The 17,955-nt window shown below is 36.1% G+C and overlaps 1 protein-coding gene across 4 annotated transcripts in view; it reads left to right on the top strand.

The window, feature by feature from the left end:
• BTBD9 (BTB domain containing 9) overlaps positions 1 to 17,955 on the top strand; it is a 503,538-nt gene that overhangs the window by 185,330 nt on the left and 300,253 nt on the right. For 2 of the 4 annotated variants that reach the window (XM_069073606.1, XM_069073604.1), the window contains exon 7: positions 15,020 to 15,055. The exons of the other annotated variants lie outside the window; for them this stretch is intronic. In XM_069073606.1, coding sequence (XP_068929707.1) covers positions 15,020 to 15,055 — 36 coding nt within the window. The remainder of the gene's footprint in view (positions 1 to 15,019; positions 15,056 to 17,955) is intronic. 4 annotated transcript variants of the gene reach the window in all.

Below are 17,955 nucleotides of genomic sequence, written 5' to 3'. Positions count from 1 at the left end.
CCCCTCCCCTCCCCATAATTGGAGTTAAACGACTTCCTCGGAGTCACAAACCTTCCATTTTTCTAAAATTAAATAAGTGGAAAAGAGCATTTTAGTGAAGTGTGCTGATAATATTGATTTCATTTTAATCCATCCTTCCTCCCTCCGTCCTAGTCTCTTTACTTCCCTCTCTTTTTAAAGGAAAGAACAATGACAACTATAAAACTCAACATTATAATTACAATAACCAGTCTTGGCTTGGAAAAAGAGATGAGAAAATGTGCCACCCTCTGTTTTGTTGTTGTTTAGTTTTTGTTTTGCTTTTTGGAGGTGGGAAGGCCAGGTGACTGGGGTTAAGTGACTTGCCCAAGGTCGCACGGCTAGTAAGTTTAAAGTGTCTGAGGCAGGATTTGAACTCAAGTCCTCCTGACTCCAGGGCCAGTGCTCTATTCACTGTGCCACTTTGCTGCCCCCACCCTCCCTTTCTTTACAAAGGTAAAGGTGAGAGTTTATGAATCTGCAACATTCTAAATACTGTTAGACTTATTTGATATGTCTCTCAAATGTACAAAACTTTTTTTCTCTTTTTTTCTTATTCTTTATAAGAGATGACTCTGAGTGCAAGAGTGATAAAGGAAAGTCAAAACAAAGAGAAACTAAAAACATTCACATTAAAAGATGAAATATTTTAAATCAACTAACCATCATTGTATCAGAATAAATGTGATGAAGGTATCTAAGTAAATTGCCCCTAGTAGTCTGAATGCTAGTCTTTTCCTAAGCTTTTAGCAATCTATGATTTTAGACAGTTGATATCATTTTTGCAGTCACCCAGAAAATCCAAACCATCTCCTGTTAATCACCTCCATTTTCAAAATGGAGCAGTTCTTGCCCCCATGGTAAGACTGTTGCTTACAGTGGTCATCCCTGGTTTATGAGGGTTGGCAAGACTTCCCGGACACAATGATAAATGTTTAAATTGTTTTACATTTCATGACCAGGTTCTCCAATTTGTCATTTTCTCCTTTCCCTCAGGTTATTTTTCTGCTCCTATAGAAGGGAGAAAAAAGCCAATTTAGCAACTGCAGAGCACAGAGTCTGCAGAGGCTTTAAAGATTACTAGCAACAAAATATATTTATGTCTTTAATAAGGAATTGAAATTTACCACTCACTAAAAAAATTTCCTTCCTCTGCTCCTTCTCTTGGAAATCATCAGTGTTGGATAAAACATTTTGGCCTCCACAGCTATTGCTCTGTGTCCCTTCTTTTACTAAAGAAGTGTTTTATTACATTACACCAACAGTCAGATAACTCAGATAATTAGAAATGTTTGTGAACAAGGACATTTTTTTGAGTAAAATACTTAAATATGTTTAAGTGTTTTCATGGAGTCATGGCCCATCAGTTCATAAATATTTATTACGCACCAACTAAGGGGCAGTGTGGTGCAGCAGAAAGTGAGCTCGGTTTATTATCAGAATTCAAATTCTAGATAACTTTACTCTCTTCTTTGATCTTGGACAAGTCACCTAACTTCTTTAGGCACTAATATCCTCATCTATAAAGTGAAGGTGTTGAACTTAGAAGACCTCTACTAATCCCAGCTAGCTCTAAATCTACAATTTTATGCTCATAAATTCTTTGGCTTTTTCTCAGTCCTCATTTTTCTTTAACTCTTTGTAGCCCCTGACTTAATACTTTCTTCCTGTATATTCTCTCATCACTGGGTTTTTGTGATACTGTTCTCTTTTTCTCTAGTGCTTGGGAGGATGCCTAATTTTAGCCATGTTATTCCCCTAAGTCTCTCAATTCTAGTGGCTCTTTATTGCTTTCATGATAAAATATAATATTTGACTTTTAATACTTTTAGCTACTTGGTACCAACATCTCTTTCTAGGTTCACTTTTCATATGTTCTACATCCTACATTCTGGCCTTTCTCACACATCGCACTCCATCTCTTGGATATCTATGCCTTTGCACTAGGTGTGTCCACTCCCCTTTCCGTCTAATAGAATTCCTCTCTTTGTTCAAGAAATAGCTCAGTCTTCACCTTCCATGGGAATCTTTTTCTGATTCCCGCAATTCCTAGTATCCTTACAAATTTTTTTTTTTGGTATTTATTAATTTGTTTACTTTTGGTTTACAAGATTCATTACCACAATTCCTTAGTTTCAAATTTTCTCTCCCCCCCCCCCCGCCATGGGGGCATACAATCAAGTGTAGTAGTATCTGCAAATACTTTCACATTAGGCATTAGGTTATAAAGAAGGATTGTAACAGATGTAATGAAGAATGGGAAAGAGGAAACAAAACCAAACAAGAAAACGAAAAAGGGCAGAGAGTTTGCTTCAATCTGGGTTCAATCTCAGTTCTTTCCCTGGATGTAAACATCTCTCTCCATCGTGAATCTTTTCGGTTTGACTTATGACTCTGGATTGCTGAGAAGAGTCAGTTTATCAAAGTTGGTCGTCACACATATGTTGTGTTTGTGATTGTGTACAAATTCCTCCTGGCTATACTCTTCTCACTCAGCATCAGTTCGTATAAGCCTCTCCAGGTAAATATGAAGTCCATCTGCTCCTCGTTTCTTATTGCACAATAATATTCTATAACATGCATATACCACAACTTGTTCAGCCACTCCCCAATTGATGGGCACCCCCTTAATTTCCAATTCTTTGCCACCACAAAAAGAGCTGCTATAAATATTTTTGTACATGTGAGTATTTTCCCCACTTCTGTGATCTCTTTGGGATACAACCCTAGAAATGGTATTGCTGGGGCAAAGGGTATAAAATTATTTATAGCCCTTTGGGCATAATTCCAGATTGCTCTCCAGAATGGTTGGATCAGATCACAACTTCACCAGCAATGCATTAGTGTTCCAGTTTGTCCACATCCTCTCCAACATTTGTCATTTTTCTGTTTTGTTATCTTAGCCAATCTGACTGGTGGTACCTCAGAGTTGTTTTGATTTGCATTTCTCTAATCAATAGTGATTTAGAGCGTTTTTTCATATGCTTATAAATATCTTTAATTTCTTCCTCTGAAAACTGCCTGTTCATATCCTTTGACCATTTATTAATTGGGGAATGACTTGTATTCTTATAGATTTGATTCAGTTCTCTGTATATTTTAGAAATGTCCTTTATCCGTGATATAGGTTGTAAAAATTCTTTCCCAGTTTTCCACCTCTTAATCTGGGTTACATTGGCTTGGTTTGTACAGAAGCTTTTCAATTTAATGTAATCAAAATTATCCATATTGCATTTTATAATGCCCTCTAATTCTTGTTTGGCCATAAAGTCTTCCCCTCTCCATAAATCTGACAGGTAAACAGTTCCTTGCTTTCCCAGATTGCTTAGAGTATCAGCCTTCATACCCTAGATCATGCACCCGATTTTGGTATATGGTGTTAGATAATGGTCTATGCCCAGTTTCTGCCATACTATATTCCAGTTTTCCCAGCAGTTTTTGTCAAATAGTGAGTTCTTTTTCCAAAAGCTGGGGTCTTTGGGTTTATCAAACAGTAGATTACTATAGTCATTGACTGCTGAGTCTCATGTGCCCAATCTATTCCATTGATTCACTACTCTATTCCTCAGCCAGTACCAAGTAGTTTTGAGGACTGCTGCTTTATACTACAGATTAAAATCTTGTATAGCTAGTCCACTATCCCTAGCATTTTTTTTTCATTAATTCTCTTGATATTCTGGATCTTTTGTTCTTCCAAATGAATTTTCTTATTATTTTTCTCTAGCTGTATAAGGTAGTTTTTTGGTAAACTGATTGGTATGGCACTAAAAATATAATTTAATTTGGGTAAAATTGTCATTTTTATTATATTAGCTTGACCCAGCCATGAGCAATTGATGTCTTTCCAATTAATTAGATCTGACTTTATTTGTTTGAAAAGTGTTTTGTAGTTGTGTTCATATAGGTTTTGGGTTTGTTTTGGCAGGTATATGCCCAAGTATTTTATAATGTCTGCAGTAACTTTAAATGGGTTTTCTTTTTCTGTCTCTTGCTGTTGAATTTCATTAGAAATATATAGGAATGCCAAGGATTTATGTGGGTTTATTTTATATCCTGCAACTTTGCCAAATTTATTTATTGTCTCAAGTAGTTTTTTACTTGATTCTCTAGGATTCTCTAAGTATATCATCATATCATCTGCAAAGAGTGATAGCTTGGTCTCTTCTTTGCCTAATTTGATTCCTTTGATTTCTTTTTCTTCTCTAATTGCTACTGCTAACATTTCTAGTACCAGATTGAATAAGAGGGGTGATAGTGAATATCCTTGTTTCACCCCTGATCTCATTGGAAATGCTTTTAGCTTCTCCCCATTACATATAATACTTGCTGATGGCTTTAAATAGATGCTACCTATATTTTAAGGAAGGCTCCATTTATTCCTATACTTTCTAGTGTTTTTAATAGGATATTATGTTTTGTCAAAAGCCTTTTCTGCATCTATTGAGATAATCATGTGGTTTTTGCTAGTTTTATTGTTGATATGATCAATTATACTAATGGTTTACCTAATATTAAACCATACTTGCATTCCGGGAATAAATTGTACCTGATCAAAGTGTATTATTCTTGTGATAAGTGGCTGTAGTCTTTTTTCTAGTATTTTATTTAAAATTTTTGCATCTATATTCATGAGGGAGATTGGTCTATAATTTTCTTTCTCTATTTTATCTCTTCCTGATTTAGGTATTAGTACCATATTTGTGTCATAGAAAGAATTTGATAGGATTCCTTCTTCACTAATTTTCCCAAATAGTTTGTAGAGTATTGGAATCAATTGTTCTTTAAATGTTTGATATAACTCACTAGTAAATCCATCTGGCCCTGGAGATTTTTTCCTAGGGAGTTCACTGATGACTTGTTCAATTTCTTTTTCTGAGATGGGGTTATTTAAATAATTTCTTCCTCTTCGGTTAATTTGGGCAACCTATATTTTTGTAAATATTCATCCATTTCACTAAGATTGCCAAATTTATGTGCATACAACTGGGCAAAATAATTTCTAATTATTGTTTTAATTTCCTCTTCTTTGGTGGTAGGTTCACCCTTTTCATTTTTGATATTCATAATTTGGTTTTCTTTCTTTTTTTTATCATATTGACTAAGGGTCTATCAATTTTGTTGGTTTTTTTGATAAAACCAGCTCTTAGTTTTATTTATTAATTCAATAGTTTTCTTAATTTCAATTTTATTCATCTCTCCTTTGGTTTTCATTATTTCTAATTTAGTATTTAATTGGGGATTTTCAATTTGTCTTTTTTTCTAGCTTTTTCAATTGCATGCTCAATTCATTGACCTCTCTATTCTCTAATTCATTCATGTATGCACTCAGGGATATAACACTTCCCCTAAGAACTGCCTTTGCTGCATCCCACAAATTTTGGTATGATGTCTCATTATTGTCATTCTCTTGAATGAAGTTACTGATCGTTTCTATGATTTCTTGTTTGATCCACTCATTCTTTAGGATTAAATTGTTTAGTTTCTAATTAGTTTTTAGTCTGTCTTTCCATGGCCCTTTATTGCATATGATTTTTATTGCATCATGATGTGAGAATGATGCATTTATTATTTCTGCCTTTCTGCACTGAATTGTGAGATTTTTATGTCCTAGTACATGGTCGATATTTGTGTATGTGCCATGTACCACTGAGAAGAAGGTATATTCCTTTTTATCCCCATTAAGTTTTCTCCAAATATCTATCATACCTACCCTCTCTAAAATTCTGTTCACCTCCTTAACTTCTTTCTTGTTTATTTTGAGGTTGGATTTATCAAGCTCAGAAAGGGGGAGATTAAGGTCTCCAACTAGTATAGTTTTGCTATCTATTTCTTCCTCTAATTCCCTTACTTCCTCCTCTAGGAATTTGCATGCTATACCACTTGGTGCCTATATGTTAAGTAATGATATTGCTTCATTCTCAATGGTGCCTTTTAGCAGGATATAGTTTCCTTCCTTATCTCTTTTAATTAGATCAATTTTTGCTTTTGCTTTATTTGGCATAAGGATTGCTACCCCTGCTTTTTTTTTTAGTTTAGCTGAGGCATGATATATTTTACTCCAGCATTTTACTTTTACCCTGTGTATATCCCTCTGTTTCAGATGTGTTTCTTGTAAACAGCATATTGTAAGATTATGATTTTTAATCCATTCTGCTATCCGCCTCCATTTTATGGGAGAGTTCATTCCATTCACATTCACAGTTAAGATTATTGTCTGTTTCTTTCCCTCCATCCTGTTCCCTCCCCTGTTAATGCTTATATTTTTTCTCCCCTTCTCCCTTTCCCTCCTTAATAGTTTTCTTTTGACCACTGCCTCCCTCAGTATTCCTTTTTCAGCCCCTCTCCCTTTTTTCTCCCCTTCTCCCTTACTTCTTCCCTCCCTACTAGCCACTCCTCCCTTTCATAGCATTTTCCCCCTCCTACTGCCTGTAGGATATTTTTATACTTAATGAAGTATGTTATTTCTTCTTCGCACCAAGAGTGACAGGAACAAATCTCATGCGAAGCTCTTCTCCCTCCCCTCTTTCCCTCTAATATGATACGTTTTGCATCTCTTCTCCATAGAGTCCTATGCTTAACTGGTTGTTATTCCCTCCTTGCACCAGACCCAGTGAGGGAAAAGCTCATATAATACTCATCTCCCTCCCTTCTCTCCCTCTGCTATATTGTTTTTATGCCTCTTTGTGTGGCATTATTTACCCTTTACCACTTCATTCATTCCTCTTCTTCCATTGCAGTCCCTTTGTAGCCCTTAATAAGATTTTTTTTAATCGTCATTTTGTGTAATTTGTACTCATACCCTCTACTTGTCTATAAACAGTTTGCTCTTATTAAATAACAGGGTGTGTGTGTGTGTGTGTGTGTGTGTGTGTGTGTGTGTGTGTGTTTTCCTTGTTTACCTTTCTATGTCACTCTTGCATCTCATAATTGGAGGTTGAATTTTATATTGACCTGGCTTTTTCATCAGGAAGGTCTGGAAATCTGTTATATCGTTGAATGACCATCTCTTTGCCTGGAAGAATATGCTCAGTCTCACTGGGTAGGTGATCCTTGGTTTTAACCCGAGCTCTTTTGCCTTGTGAAAAATTGAATTCCACTGCCTCCGATCTTTCAGTGTAGAGTCCACCAAGTCCTGTGCAATCCTCACTGTGGGTCCTCGATAATTGAATTGTTTATTTCTGGCCACTTGAAGTATTTTCTCTTTTACCTTGTAGTTCTTGAGTTTGGCCACAACATTTCTAGGACTTTTCAATTTGGGATCTCTTTCAGCAGGTGTCCGGTGGATTCTCTCGATTTCTATTTTACCCTCAGGTTCTAGTGTCTCAGGGCAGTTTTCCTTATGAGCTCTTGGAGAATGTTGTCCAGGCTCATTTTTTCATCATGATTTTCTGGTAGGCTTATGATTCTCAGGTTATCTCTCCTGGATCTGTTTTCCAGGTCAGTTATTTTTCCATTGAGATATTTTACCTCTTTTCTAATTTTTCATTCTTGTTGTTTTGTTTGACTAATTCTTGGTTCCTCATAGAGTTATTTGTTTCAATTTGGTTGATTCTAGTTTTTAGCAAATCATTTTCCTTGGTTAGTTTTTGGAGCTCCTTTTCCATACCATACACTTTTCTTTTTAAGAAGCTGTTTTCTTCATTATGATGTTTTTCTAATTCTGAAGTTTTGATTTTTAAACAATTATTCATTTTGTCTTTATCTCTCTCATTTGGTTTTCAAAGTTCTTTTTGAGCTCATCTAGGAGAGCTTTCTGTGCTTGGGACCCATTCCCTGTTGATGTTTCAGCTGTGGGTGTGCAGTCCACATTGTCTCCCCCTGAGTTAGGTTCTCCCTCTGAGGATAGTAGAATTCCAGAGTCTTTGTAGTCTGCTTTCTACCCATTTTGAGGCAGGGCCCTAGCCATGCCCTTCCTCTACCAATCCCAAGCCTTTACTGTAGAGGGTTTTGCCCTGGGGCAATAGTTACTGTGTTTTCAGTGTGAGGGGGGAGGGGTTGGAGCAGGTTGGATTCACTCTGCTATCCTGTTCCTTGGAGGTCCTGATAGGAGCTTTTTTTTTTTTTTAATTTCTGGGCTATGGAGTAGTAGTTCCAGGAGTATTTGCTGTCCCGGACAAGGGCCCTGCATTTGCTTCTTACCTTGCTCTTTCCAGTCCCAGCCCTTTGGTGATAGGCCTGGTAGTGGCCCTTGTGGATCGTGGGAAGACTTGCCCCCCTCATTGGTCAGGCCTCCTCCTGGCCTGGCCCTGAGTGCAGCGCCATCGCCTCCCAGACTGCCCCTGTGTGCTGTATCCTTACAGTTTAACTTATTGTATTGATTTTGTATTGGTGTGTGTATGTATGTGTGTATATTTTTTCGTATGTATTTATATATGTACATACTTTGGGTAGCTAGATGGAGCAGCAGGTAGAATGCTGGGCCTGGAGACAGGAAGACCTGAGTTCAAATCCAGTCACAGACACTTACTAGATGTGTGACCTTGGGCAAGATATTTAATTTTATTTGTCTCAGTTTCTTCATCTGTAAAATGAGCTGGAGAAGGAAATGGCAAATCCCCTCCTGTATTTTTGCAAAGTCCTCAAATAGTGTCACAAAGAGTTGGACCTGACTGGTAAATGATTGAAAACAAAATGTACGTGGCTCCCCATATAGAATATAATTCCCTTGAGTATGGATAATTTCATTTTTTATATCTGTATCTTCATCATCTAACAGCGCCTGTCACATTTGTCAATTAATAAATTGTTGTTGATAAAGTTGTACAATCCAAGTTTGGTCCAGTTCCTTTGCTTTTCCTCAAAAATGTCTTTTTTCTCCTATTTGTGGTTTTGAACAAATTCTCCCATATGCCTAGAATGCTTTTGTTTCCCACCTTCACTCTTTAGAATCTTTAGCTAAAATGCTTCCCCTTACACAAAGCCTTTCCTGGTACCCTTGCTGCTTCTATCTCCCCTTAGAGTTTACCTTTTATTTATTTTATCTTTGTGTATACTTAAACATGAAGTAAAGGACTATTTTATTTGTGTCTTTGTATAGCTCCCATTTAGTACAATGGTATTTTGTAGGTGGTTAATAAATGCTTGTTGATTGATCTAAGCTCCCTTCCAGCCCCAGATATGCAGTCCTTTGATGCTGTGTGATAAATTTTGGTATGCACATTTTTGAAAGGTTAATGGCATGGCTAAAAAATTCAGGTAATAAATTCCAAGGTGAAAATTGAGCAATTGCTTGTAAAAAAAAAAAACTCCAATTAATTTTTTTCAGATGAAATGATCATATCTGTTGCATGATAGACCTCTAACAAAAATATCCATTAAGTGTCTGGGAGCTTTTGAGGCATCCAGTTAAACTGTACATTTCAAAGGTAGACTTTGTGAAAAGATAATGATAAATTCCCTGATTTTCTTTTCTTACTTTAGTTGTACTCAGAAAGGATAGAGAGTGTAATTATTTAGTTTGCCTTTGAAAATTAGCAACCTAGAATGATTTCAGTGGGATATGGTGATCCCTGTGAATACTAATGTTTGATTTATGTCTTTATATGTGTACTTATTGGTCAGACTAACAGTATTTTCAGTAGACTTTTTATTCAAATGAATTTTGAGAGTTCTTTAAGTAATAGTAAGCAAATTGATTCATTAGGAAGAGATTGGAAAAACTATCTGTAAGGATCTTTTTTGCTCAGAAATTCTGTAATTTTGTTTTTAGGAGCAGAAATATTTTCATTCATCATTCCTTGAATAACTTCTAATGCAAATTTATTTGTTTTGCAATTTCTTCTATGTGTCCAGCCAAAAAACAGTTTTCCTGGACAATGAATAAGGGTAGGAACCTAGCCACCTTTCTCTCTCTCCTATCCTCCCCCCCCCCCCCCCATAATTTACCTTAAACGTATAAATCCTGTATTGTAGCTGTTATTAATTAGCACATTTTATCATTTGTACTTTCATGTTCAGCTTGTACTCCCAATTAAATATATAAAACCTCTTTTGGTTCACAAAACCCTAATTAAAATATTATATACCTCTTTATAGCTCTGAGAATTCTCACAAAACACTAAGACTCATATCTTCACTATGACCTGCTTGATAAGTAGTTATCCATGCTTCTGCTTGAAGAGCTCCATTGTGGGAGAATCTGCTACTTCCCATTTCAGCTTCCATTCATTGTTCCTAATATTTCCCTCTGGGGCCAAATAGAACAAGCTAATCTCTCTTCCAATGACAATTTTTCAAATACTCAAGACAGCTATTATATACATCTTCTGTTCTCCAAGCAAATAAACATCCTCATTTCTTTCAACTGATCTTCATAGAGCATAGACTTAAAGCCCTTTTTCATCCTAGTTAACCTCTTCTGGACACTTTACAGTTTAACAATATCCTTCTTAAACTGTGGTTCTCCAAATTGAAGGCAGCATTCTACAGTGGAACTTTTTCTTACTTCCTTATTTCTCTAAGGTGTAACACATGTAGTGAAACCCTTTCTAATATTAGCTTTTTTGGTGGGCATTTTACATTTAATTTGTATTGTGCTTTCAGGCCATTAAAAACCACCCCTGTGTTAATCAATTTTTATCTGCCTTACTAGTCCAAAGATAATTTTCCTTTTTATAAAAAACAAACAAAATAAGGTAGGGGTGGCTAGGTGGCGCAGTGAGTAAAACATTGGCCCCGGAGTCAGGAGGACCCGAGTTCAGTTCCGGCCTCAGACACTTAACACACACACACACAAACACATACACACACACAAACTAGCTGTGTAACCTTGGGAAAGTTACTTAACCCCAAATGCCCTCCTTTTTGGCAAAAAAAAAAAAAAGAATTTTTTTCCTTTTCTTTTTTGTTATCAGTATCCTATCTATACTACCTTTTGTGTAGCCATGCTTTACAGCTCTCTGTAGAGTTGCTTTGTCTGACTTTGAGTTGGCAAAGGGGAATCTTTGACTATGAGTAATTATGTATGTAGTTCCCCTTATCCCATAGAAACAAGGGTGGCTCTTGGTGGGATGCTTTTGCCTGAGGAGGGAAAAAAATATCTTAAAATCAAAGATTTAGCTGCTTTGATTTAATCAAATTAGAAAAAAATTTATCATTGGCAAAATTATTCAACTAAAAAAGGTTGTAGTTTTTTTATCCTGATTGAAGTGGCAGCAAATTCCATATGCATTCTTTTCCATAAGCCATGAAATTTTTTAAAATTTGGAATATCACTTCATTCTTAGAATAATGAATTCTTTTTTTCTTGTTCAAAGAAGTCAGTTCTCCACTTCAGCGTGCTTTAATGATGTTTATAATTGAGTAATCCAAAGTTCAATGTGTTGTCATTGCCCTGTATAGAGAGGAAGTGGTAGGAGGCTGTGGGTAGAGGGAAGAAGAACATGTGGGATAGACAGGTGTTTTTCATTTTTTCAGTTACTATTTAATGATGTTAGTGACATATTTTAGCTGGTGATGGAGGGGAAAAGTCCTTTAGGTCTGGTAGCTATTTTCTTTTGCTACTATGTCCCCAGGACATATTCTCCCTTATTTCTCAATAAGTTCAGTGCCTGCCCCCAACCTTTCTCCCATCTTCTGCCTTCCTATTAGGGGGTTCAGCATAAATGTTGATGCTCCCTATGTACCCTTCGCCTCAGCTACACACAGAGATGGCCACATCCTTGATTTTACCATCACCTCCTAGTGCTCTTTGTTCACAAACTTTGAATTTGTTTTAATCTAAGTATAAATATCTTATAATTACATCTTTCCTAGTGTTTTATGATCACTAATCCTGTTCTTTATCTTCACTGTGTCCTCCATTCAGTACAGGCTAGAGCTCTTTCCAAAGCAATCATCCCTATACTGGCTATATGTTCATCGTTCAGCATTTATAGGGTTTAGGAGAGCAGGACCCCTGTAATGGAAAAACCATGAATAACTGGAGACCCCAACCCAAAATATTTATCTTAATCATTCTGATCAGATTTATTTAATAGACAATACAAATAAAACAAACACACTCTGCCAATAAAGTGTTGGTTTTTTTACATGAGAGAGATTAGTATTTCATACAATATGCCATGTCTTCATAGCAGCCTCAGGTGGAGCTGCAGCAACTGAACTGCTTTATGGATTTCCTTCTCCTAGGAAAAGCACAAGATAGAGTGATCACTGTAGCTGAAAATCAAATGACTGAGTGAGGATGGTAAGGAGATAAAGAGGAGGCATTCCCAAACAGTATATGCAGCCCCTAGTTCTTTATCACACTGTGATTTTTATCAAAATTTATCTCCCATTTAACTATTGGTGGCTGTAGCGGCAAGCACCCCAAGCGTCCTCAGGGTTTGCTGCCAATACAGGTTCTTAGATCTGCTTTGATAAAGGAAAGCAAATCAAAATGGGTTAACAAGCTTACTTTAATCAGTCAGACATATATTGTTTACTTTGTTCAGGGGAAAAAGGTCAGCACCCCGAACTTCAAAGCATACAGGCAGAATTATCAAGACAGAAACAGATCAAGTAGACAGATTTCCAAACTGTCCAACCATTACATCCATACCCAGTCAACATCTGGGTTTCAACATCTGGGTTTTTCAAAGCCGGGGGGGCTCTGGACAACGGCTTCCCATAATCCATATCAAATCACAGAACACTTCTCAAAGTGAGCCCCCAAAACAAAGCTACACATCAGGGCTTATATAGCCTTCTCCAGGCTCAGAGAATGTAACAACCTTTTGGACCCACTGGCCAATCAAAAAGTATCTACTGAAAAACAAGCCTCCCACCCCAGGCTCCAGGTGCACTTTAGCCTAGGGGCAGGGAAGATCTTCCAAATTTGCATTCCCATTACAGTGGCCAATCTGTGAATAGCCAAAGCTACAAGTGGAATGTCATGGAATGACTCCTTTCCCTACCTTTAATCCCTTGGTGAACCAACTCAATGCTACAGTATCTTCTACTCTCCAATTTCTTGTCTCTCTGCTTTATTAGTGATCCCATGTTGACCAAGCTTCAACCATGAATTATTACCAGCATCCACCTCTTTCACTCCTATGCTTGAAACACTGATTGTTTTATTGTACTGTGTTTTGGGATGTTCTCATTAGTATTATATGATAAGATTCTTTGAGGAGGTCCCTGAATAGATTGTGATAATAATGAAATAATTAAATACAAAATGACATCTGAAGGGTATTAGCAATCAATACTAGATAAGTCATTGTTAACAGTGACAAATATTGAAGTTCACAGTGTCCAGTCTACCTCAAGTCCTTCGCACTTTCTGTTTCTGGGAAGACAAAGCTTAACAGAACCAAAACAACATTCATGCACATTGCTAGCACCATCATCAATTCAGTATCTCCCTGTGAAATCAACACAGACCCACAGACAAGGTCTGAGAACTCAACATAAATTGTTTTATTTATTTTTTTAAGCAATCGGGGTTAAGTAACTTGCTCAAGGTTACAGGGCCAGTTATTTCTGGGTGTGGTGCTGAGTGTCTGAACCTGGGATTTGATCTCCAGGTCATCCCAACACTGGAGCCGGTGCTCTTACTCGCTGTGCTGCCTGGCCACCCCACAAAATAAATTGTTAGTATAGTCCCCGGGCCTCCAAAATTCTCCTCCATGACTTCTGTAAACAGACAACAAGAAAATCTTCTTTCAGGGCTTCCAGTAAGGTCCCAGGGCTCCTGTACAAAGTATCACAAACAAAAGTTAAGACAAACAGAGAATCTGGGCACCACAAAGTTCCCATTCTCAGTTCTGCTCCTTCCCAGCTTCAGCTTCTCCTTACATATGGTCATTAGTTCCTCCCTATTCTGCCCCTTCCTGTTGGCATCAGCAAGTTCCTCCCACTGGGGATGGTTCACAAGTTCAGTTTCTTAACAAAGACTTGATATAATCATGGGGAAGGCTTAAAAGAAACTTGAACTGAAACAAGGTGCTAAATAATTAAATAGCTGAAACAAGGCACTAAGTACTTCTTTGCTTGTCATTACAACAACTCAACCATTAACAATGAATAATGCTTCCACTTATTTAATTTTGTATTTCTTTTCATAAGATATTTTGTTGTTGTAGTAATATACTTCCTCACTGTTTTGTAGGTGGACTTTTATGCATTATATAGTTATTTTAAAGAGAATTTCTCTTATCTTTTTGTGCTAGGTTTTCTTCATGTTATATAGCCAGGGTAATGATTTGTGTGGATTTATTTAATATTCTACTTTGCTATAGTAATTGTTTCAATTAATTTTTTAGGTTACTATAAGCTTCTCTTACATAGAGCATCATATTCTCAGCAAAAAGTGATCTTTTTGTTTCTTCTTTGACTATGCTTGTTCTCTCTATTTCTTTTCCCCCTCTTATTACTATAGCTAGCATTTCTAGCACTATGTCAAATAATAGTAATACTAATGAATATACTCGACCTACTCCTGATGTTATTGGAAAAAACTCTAATCTTTATTACATACATACTTTTGGCTCTTGGTTTCAGAAAGATACTATTGACTATATTAAAAATAGATCTATTGGGGTAGCTAAGTGGCCCAGTGAATAGAACACCAGCCCTGGAGTCAAGAGGACCTGAGTTCAAATATGGCCTCAGACACTTAACACAAAAACATGTGTGATCTTGAGCAAGTCACTTAACCCCACTTGCCCTCCAAAAAGCCAAAGGAAAAAAAAGTAGATCTGTTTATTCCTGTGCTTTTTAATATTTTTAACACAGATAGGTTTTGTACTTTGTCAGTAGCCTTTTTTTCATCAGTTGATATAATCACATGATTTTTAGTGTCTAAAAAAATTAATGTAGTTTATTATATTTGAAATTTTAAAAATGTTGAACCTATTTTGCATTCCTAGAATAAATCTTACTTGTTCATTATATAAAATCCTTTTGATCTGTTCTCTAGCTTCTTTGCTAATATTTTATTTAAAATATTTGTGTTGATATTTATTAGGGATATTGGTCTATAGTTTGCTTTATCTTTTTTTATCTCTCCCTGGTTTAGGTATCAAGACCATATTTGTATCAGAGAAGTAATTTGGTAGGATCCCTTCTTTTTCTATTTTTTCAAACAGTTTATATAATATTAGTAGTAATTATTTTTGAATGTTTGATAGAATTCAGTTTCAAATTCATCTGGTCCTGTGGTATTTTTTACTTTGGATGTTTGTCTTTTAGGGTCCCCCCCCCATTTCTTTTTTTCTTAAATTTCATTTACATTCTCCATTTGTATTCATCCAGATTTTGGGGGTAGGGGGATAAATATTCATCCATTTCATTAAAATTTTGAATTTCATTTTCATTAAGCAAAATAAGCAAAGTGGCTTCTCATTTTTTTGTAATTGGAAATTCTCCTTTTTAACTTTTGATATCAATTTGCTTTTCCTCTTAAAAACATCAAACTAGCTAATAGTTACTCTAGTTTTTCCACCTCCCTCCCCAAATGATCTTCTAGTTTTATTCATAACTTTACTTATTATTTTGCTTTAAATTTTTAAAAATCTCTTTTTAAAATTTGTTGACTTTCCAGATTTTTATTAGTCACATACCAGTTCACTGAACTCTCTCTCTCTCTCTCTGTCTTAGTAGATATAAATTTTCTTCTCTGAATTTCATTACATCCCAAAGTTTTGATTATGTTGACTTCTTGTTATTTCTGTTGATAAAAGTGTCTTATTTCTGTAGTTTGTTCTTTGACCCACCTGTTCTTTAGAATTAAGTTACTTCGTTTCCAGTTCATTTTTAATCCTGTCTTCAAAATTGCTTTATTGAATTTATTTTTTGTTGGATTGTAAACAGTAATGGATATGTTTAGTACCTCTCCTTTTCTTCATCTGTTTGTTTAATTTTTATGTCTTAGTATGTGGTCAGATTTGTAAAGGTTCCATGCATAGCTGAGAAATAAGTAAATTCTCTTCTGTTCCCATTCAGTAATTGCTGGAGAATTGTTTCTGGTTTGTCCAAAATTCTATTCACGTATTTAAATTTTTTCATGTTTTTCTTTTGGTTATACTAGGTCTTAGAGGGGTAGGTACAGCAAGATTTTCAAGTTATTTTACTGTCTTCCTGTAAATTGATTAATGTTTCCTTTAAGTATTTAGATAGTCACTCTTTTATTTTTTGTTTACATATGAAGTATTGGTATTAACTTATGGTACCTTTGCATCATGTAGTTTTCTTATTTATCTCTTTTAATCAATCTGTTTTTACTTTTGTCTGAGATCATGATTGCTGCCCTAGCTTTTTTGAGTTCAGCTGAGGCATGGTAGATTTAACTTCAACATCTTATTTTATTTACAAATTAATCTTTATTTTTCAAATTTGTTTCTTGTAAGTAATTGTTGCATTTTATTTACTAATCCATTTTCCCCTCCTGTTCACTCTCCTTCATTCTTCAGTGAATCTAGTACCCATCTCCTACTTTTCTCCCCCTGCCTCCTCCCCACCTTAACATATATATTTGATACTCCCTTAAAAGCCCAAAATTCCTCAGTCTCAACTCATTTCCCATTCATTATGTGTTCTTTTACCCCATCTTAGCTACATATCAATGTGTCTATGAATTATGAAATTCCTTTAATCATTATCAATGATTATTACAACCTTCTTCCTGTCTTATAACCCCTGATTCTGTTCTTTGTCCTCACTATGATCTCCATTATCTCCACCCCTAAGTTCTTTCACAGTCCATCATTTTTACACTGGCTGCAGTCTCCTCCTTTACCTAACATCTTGATCCCTTAGTGAACAAGTTCAACTCTGCGCTATCCCCTACACTCAAGAACCTTGCCCCCCTTACCTTATTGACAATCATGATCTAATAAGCCCAACCTTGAATTACTCTTACCATCTCCTGCCTTTTCTTCTAGTCACATGCTGCTCAGTGAAGCTGGAAAAAACCAGTAGTCATGCTGAATGCATCCATTGCAAATTTTGTTACATAATCTCTGCTGAGTCTTCCCTAAAGCAAAGCAATCCTTATAGACTTTCTAATAGATTCACTATCTTCTCTCTCACTATATCAGCTTTCCAGAACTTTTCTCCTTCCTCAAACTTTCCTTTACTTCCCATACTCTCAGCTGAGAACTTTGCTTCATATTTCCCTGAAAAAAAGTTTGACTAGTTAGTTTCGATTCACTCTTTTCTTCTCACCTCACCTTACTCATATGTTTTCCTCTATCTTTTCCCCTGTCTCCCATGAATTAGCAGCCCTTCTCCTTGCCAAGGCAACTCCCTCTACTTGCACAAGTCATCCAATTCCATCCCTTTCTCCCCAGCAGATCATCTGCTCTATTATCCCTAACCCAGTAATCTTTAATATCCCTATTGGTTACTTACTTTCCTGCTGCTTACAAACATGCCACAGATTCTTTACTCAAAAATTTTTTATAGTATTCACTCCATCTATTCCTGTTAGCTGCTGACCTGGGCGACTGGTAAAATGGTTATTTGCTCAGCAGAAATAGGGAATTTTGGAAAAGAGAGTTTGGAGGGAAAGATAATGACTTCAGTTTGGGACATGTTGAGTTTAAAATGTCTATGGGGCATCTAGTCTAAGAGACAGATATGAGTGGAGGTCAGGAGAAGGTTAAGGTTGGGTAAGTAGATCTGATAATCATGTACATAGAGAAAATAACCTGGGAAGATAATCCAAAATTAACTGCTGTGATCTTAATAGAGATTATTTAGCAGAGGAGAATAAGAAGGAACATTCAGACAGGTAGGGGAACTAAGAGGGAAAATGATCAAGAGAACAGAATGATTGACAGTATCAAAAGCTACAGTGAAGTCAAGAAAGATGAGGATTTAGAAAAGGCTGCTAGATTTTACATGGAGAAAGCAGTTCATTTGAATGATGTGATCAGAGACAAGATAACAGAAATTGAGAGGGAAGGAATTTGAGGCACAGATAGATGACTTTCGTGAGTTGTTTAGCCATGG

This window comes from Petaurus breviceps, unplaced genomic scaffold, assembly GCF_028583685.1.
Source record: "Petaurus breviceps papuanus isolate PSGF00001 unplaced genomic scaffold, PetGlider_PUasm1.0 90865, whole genome shotgun sequence".
NCBI classification, from domain to species: Eukaryota; Metazoa; Chordata; class Mammalia; order Diprotodontia; family Petauridae; genus Petaurus; species Petaurus breviceps.
The sequence above is the reverse complement of the archived record's forward strand: the minus strand, read 5'-3'. Positions and strand labels throughout refer to the sequence as shown.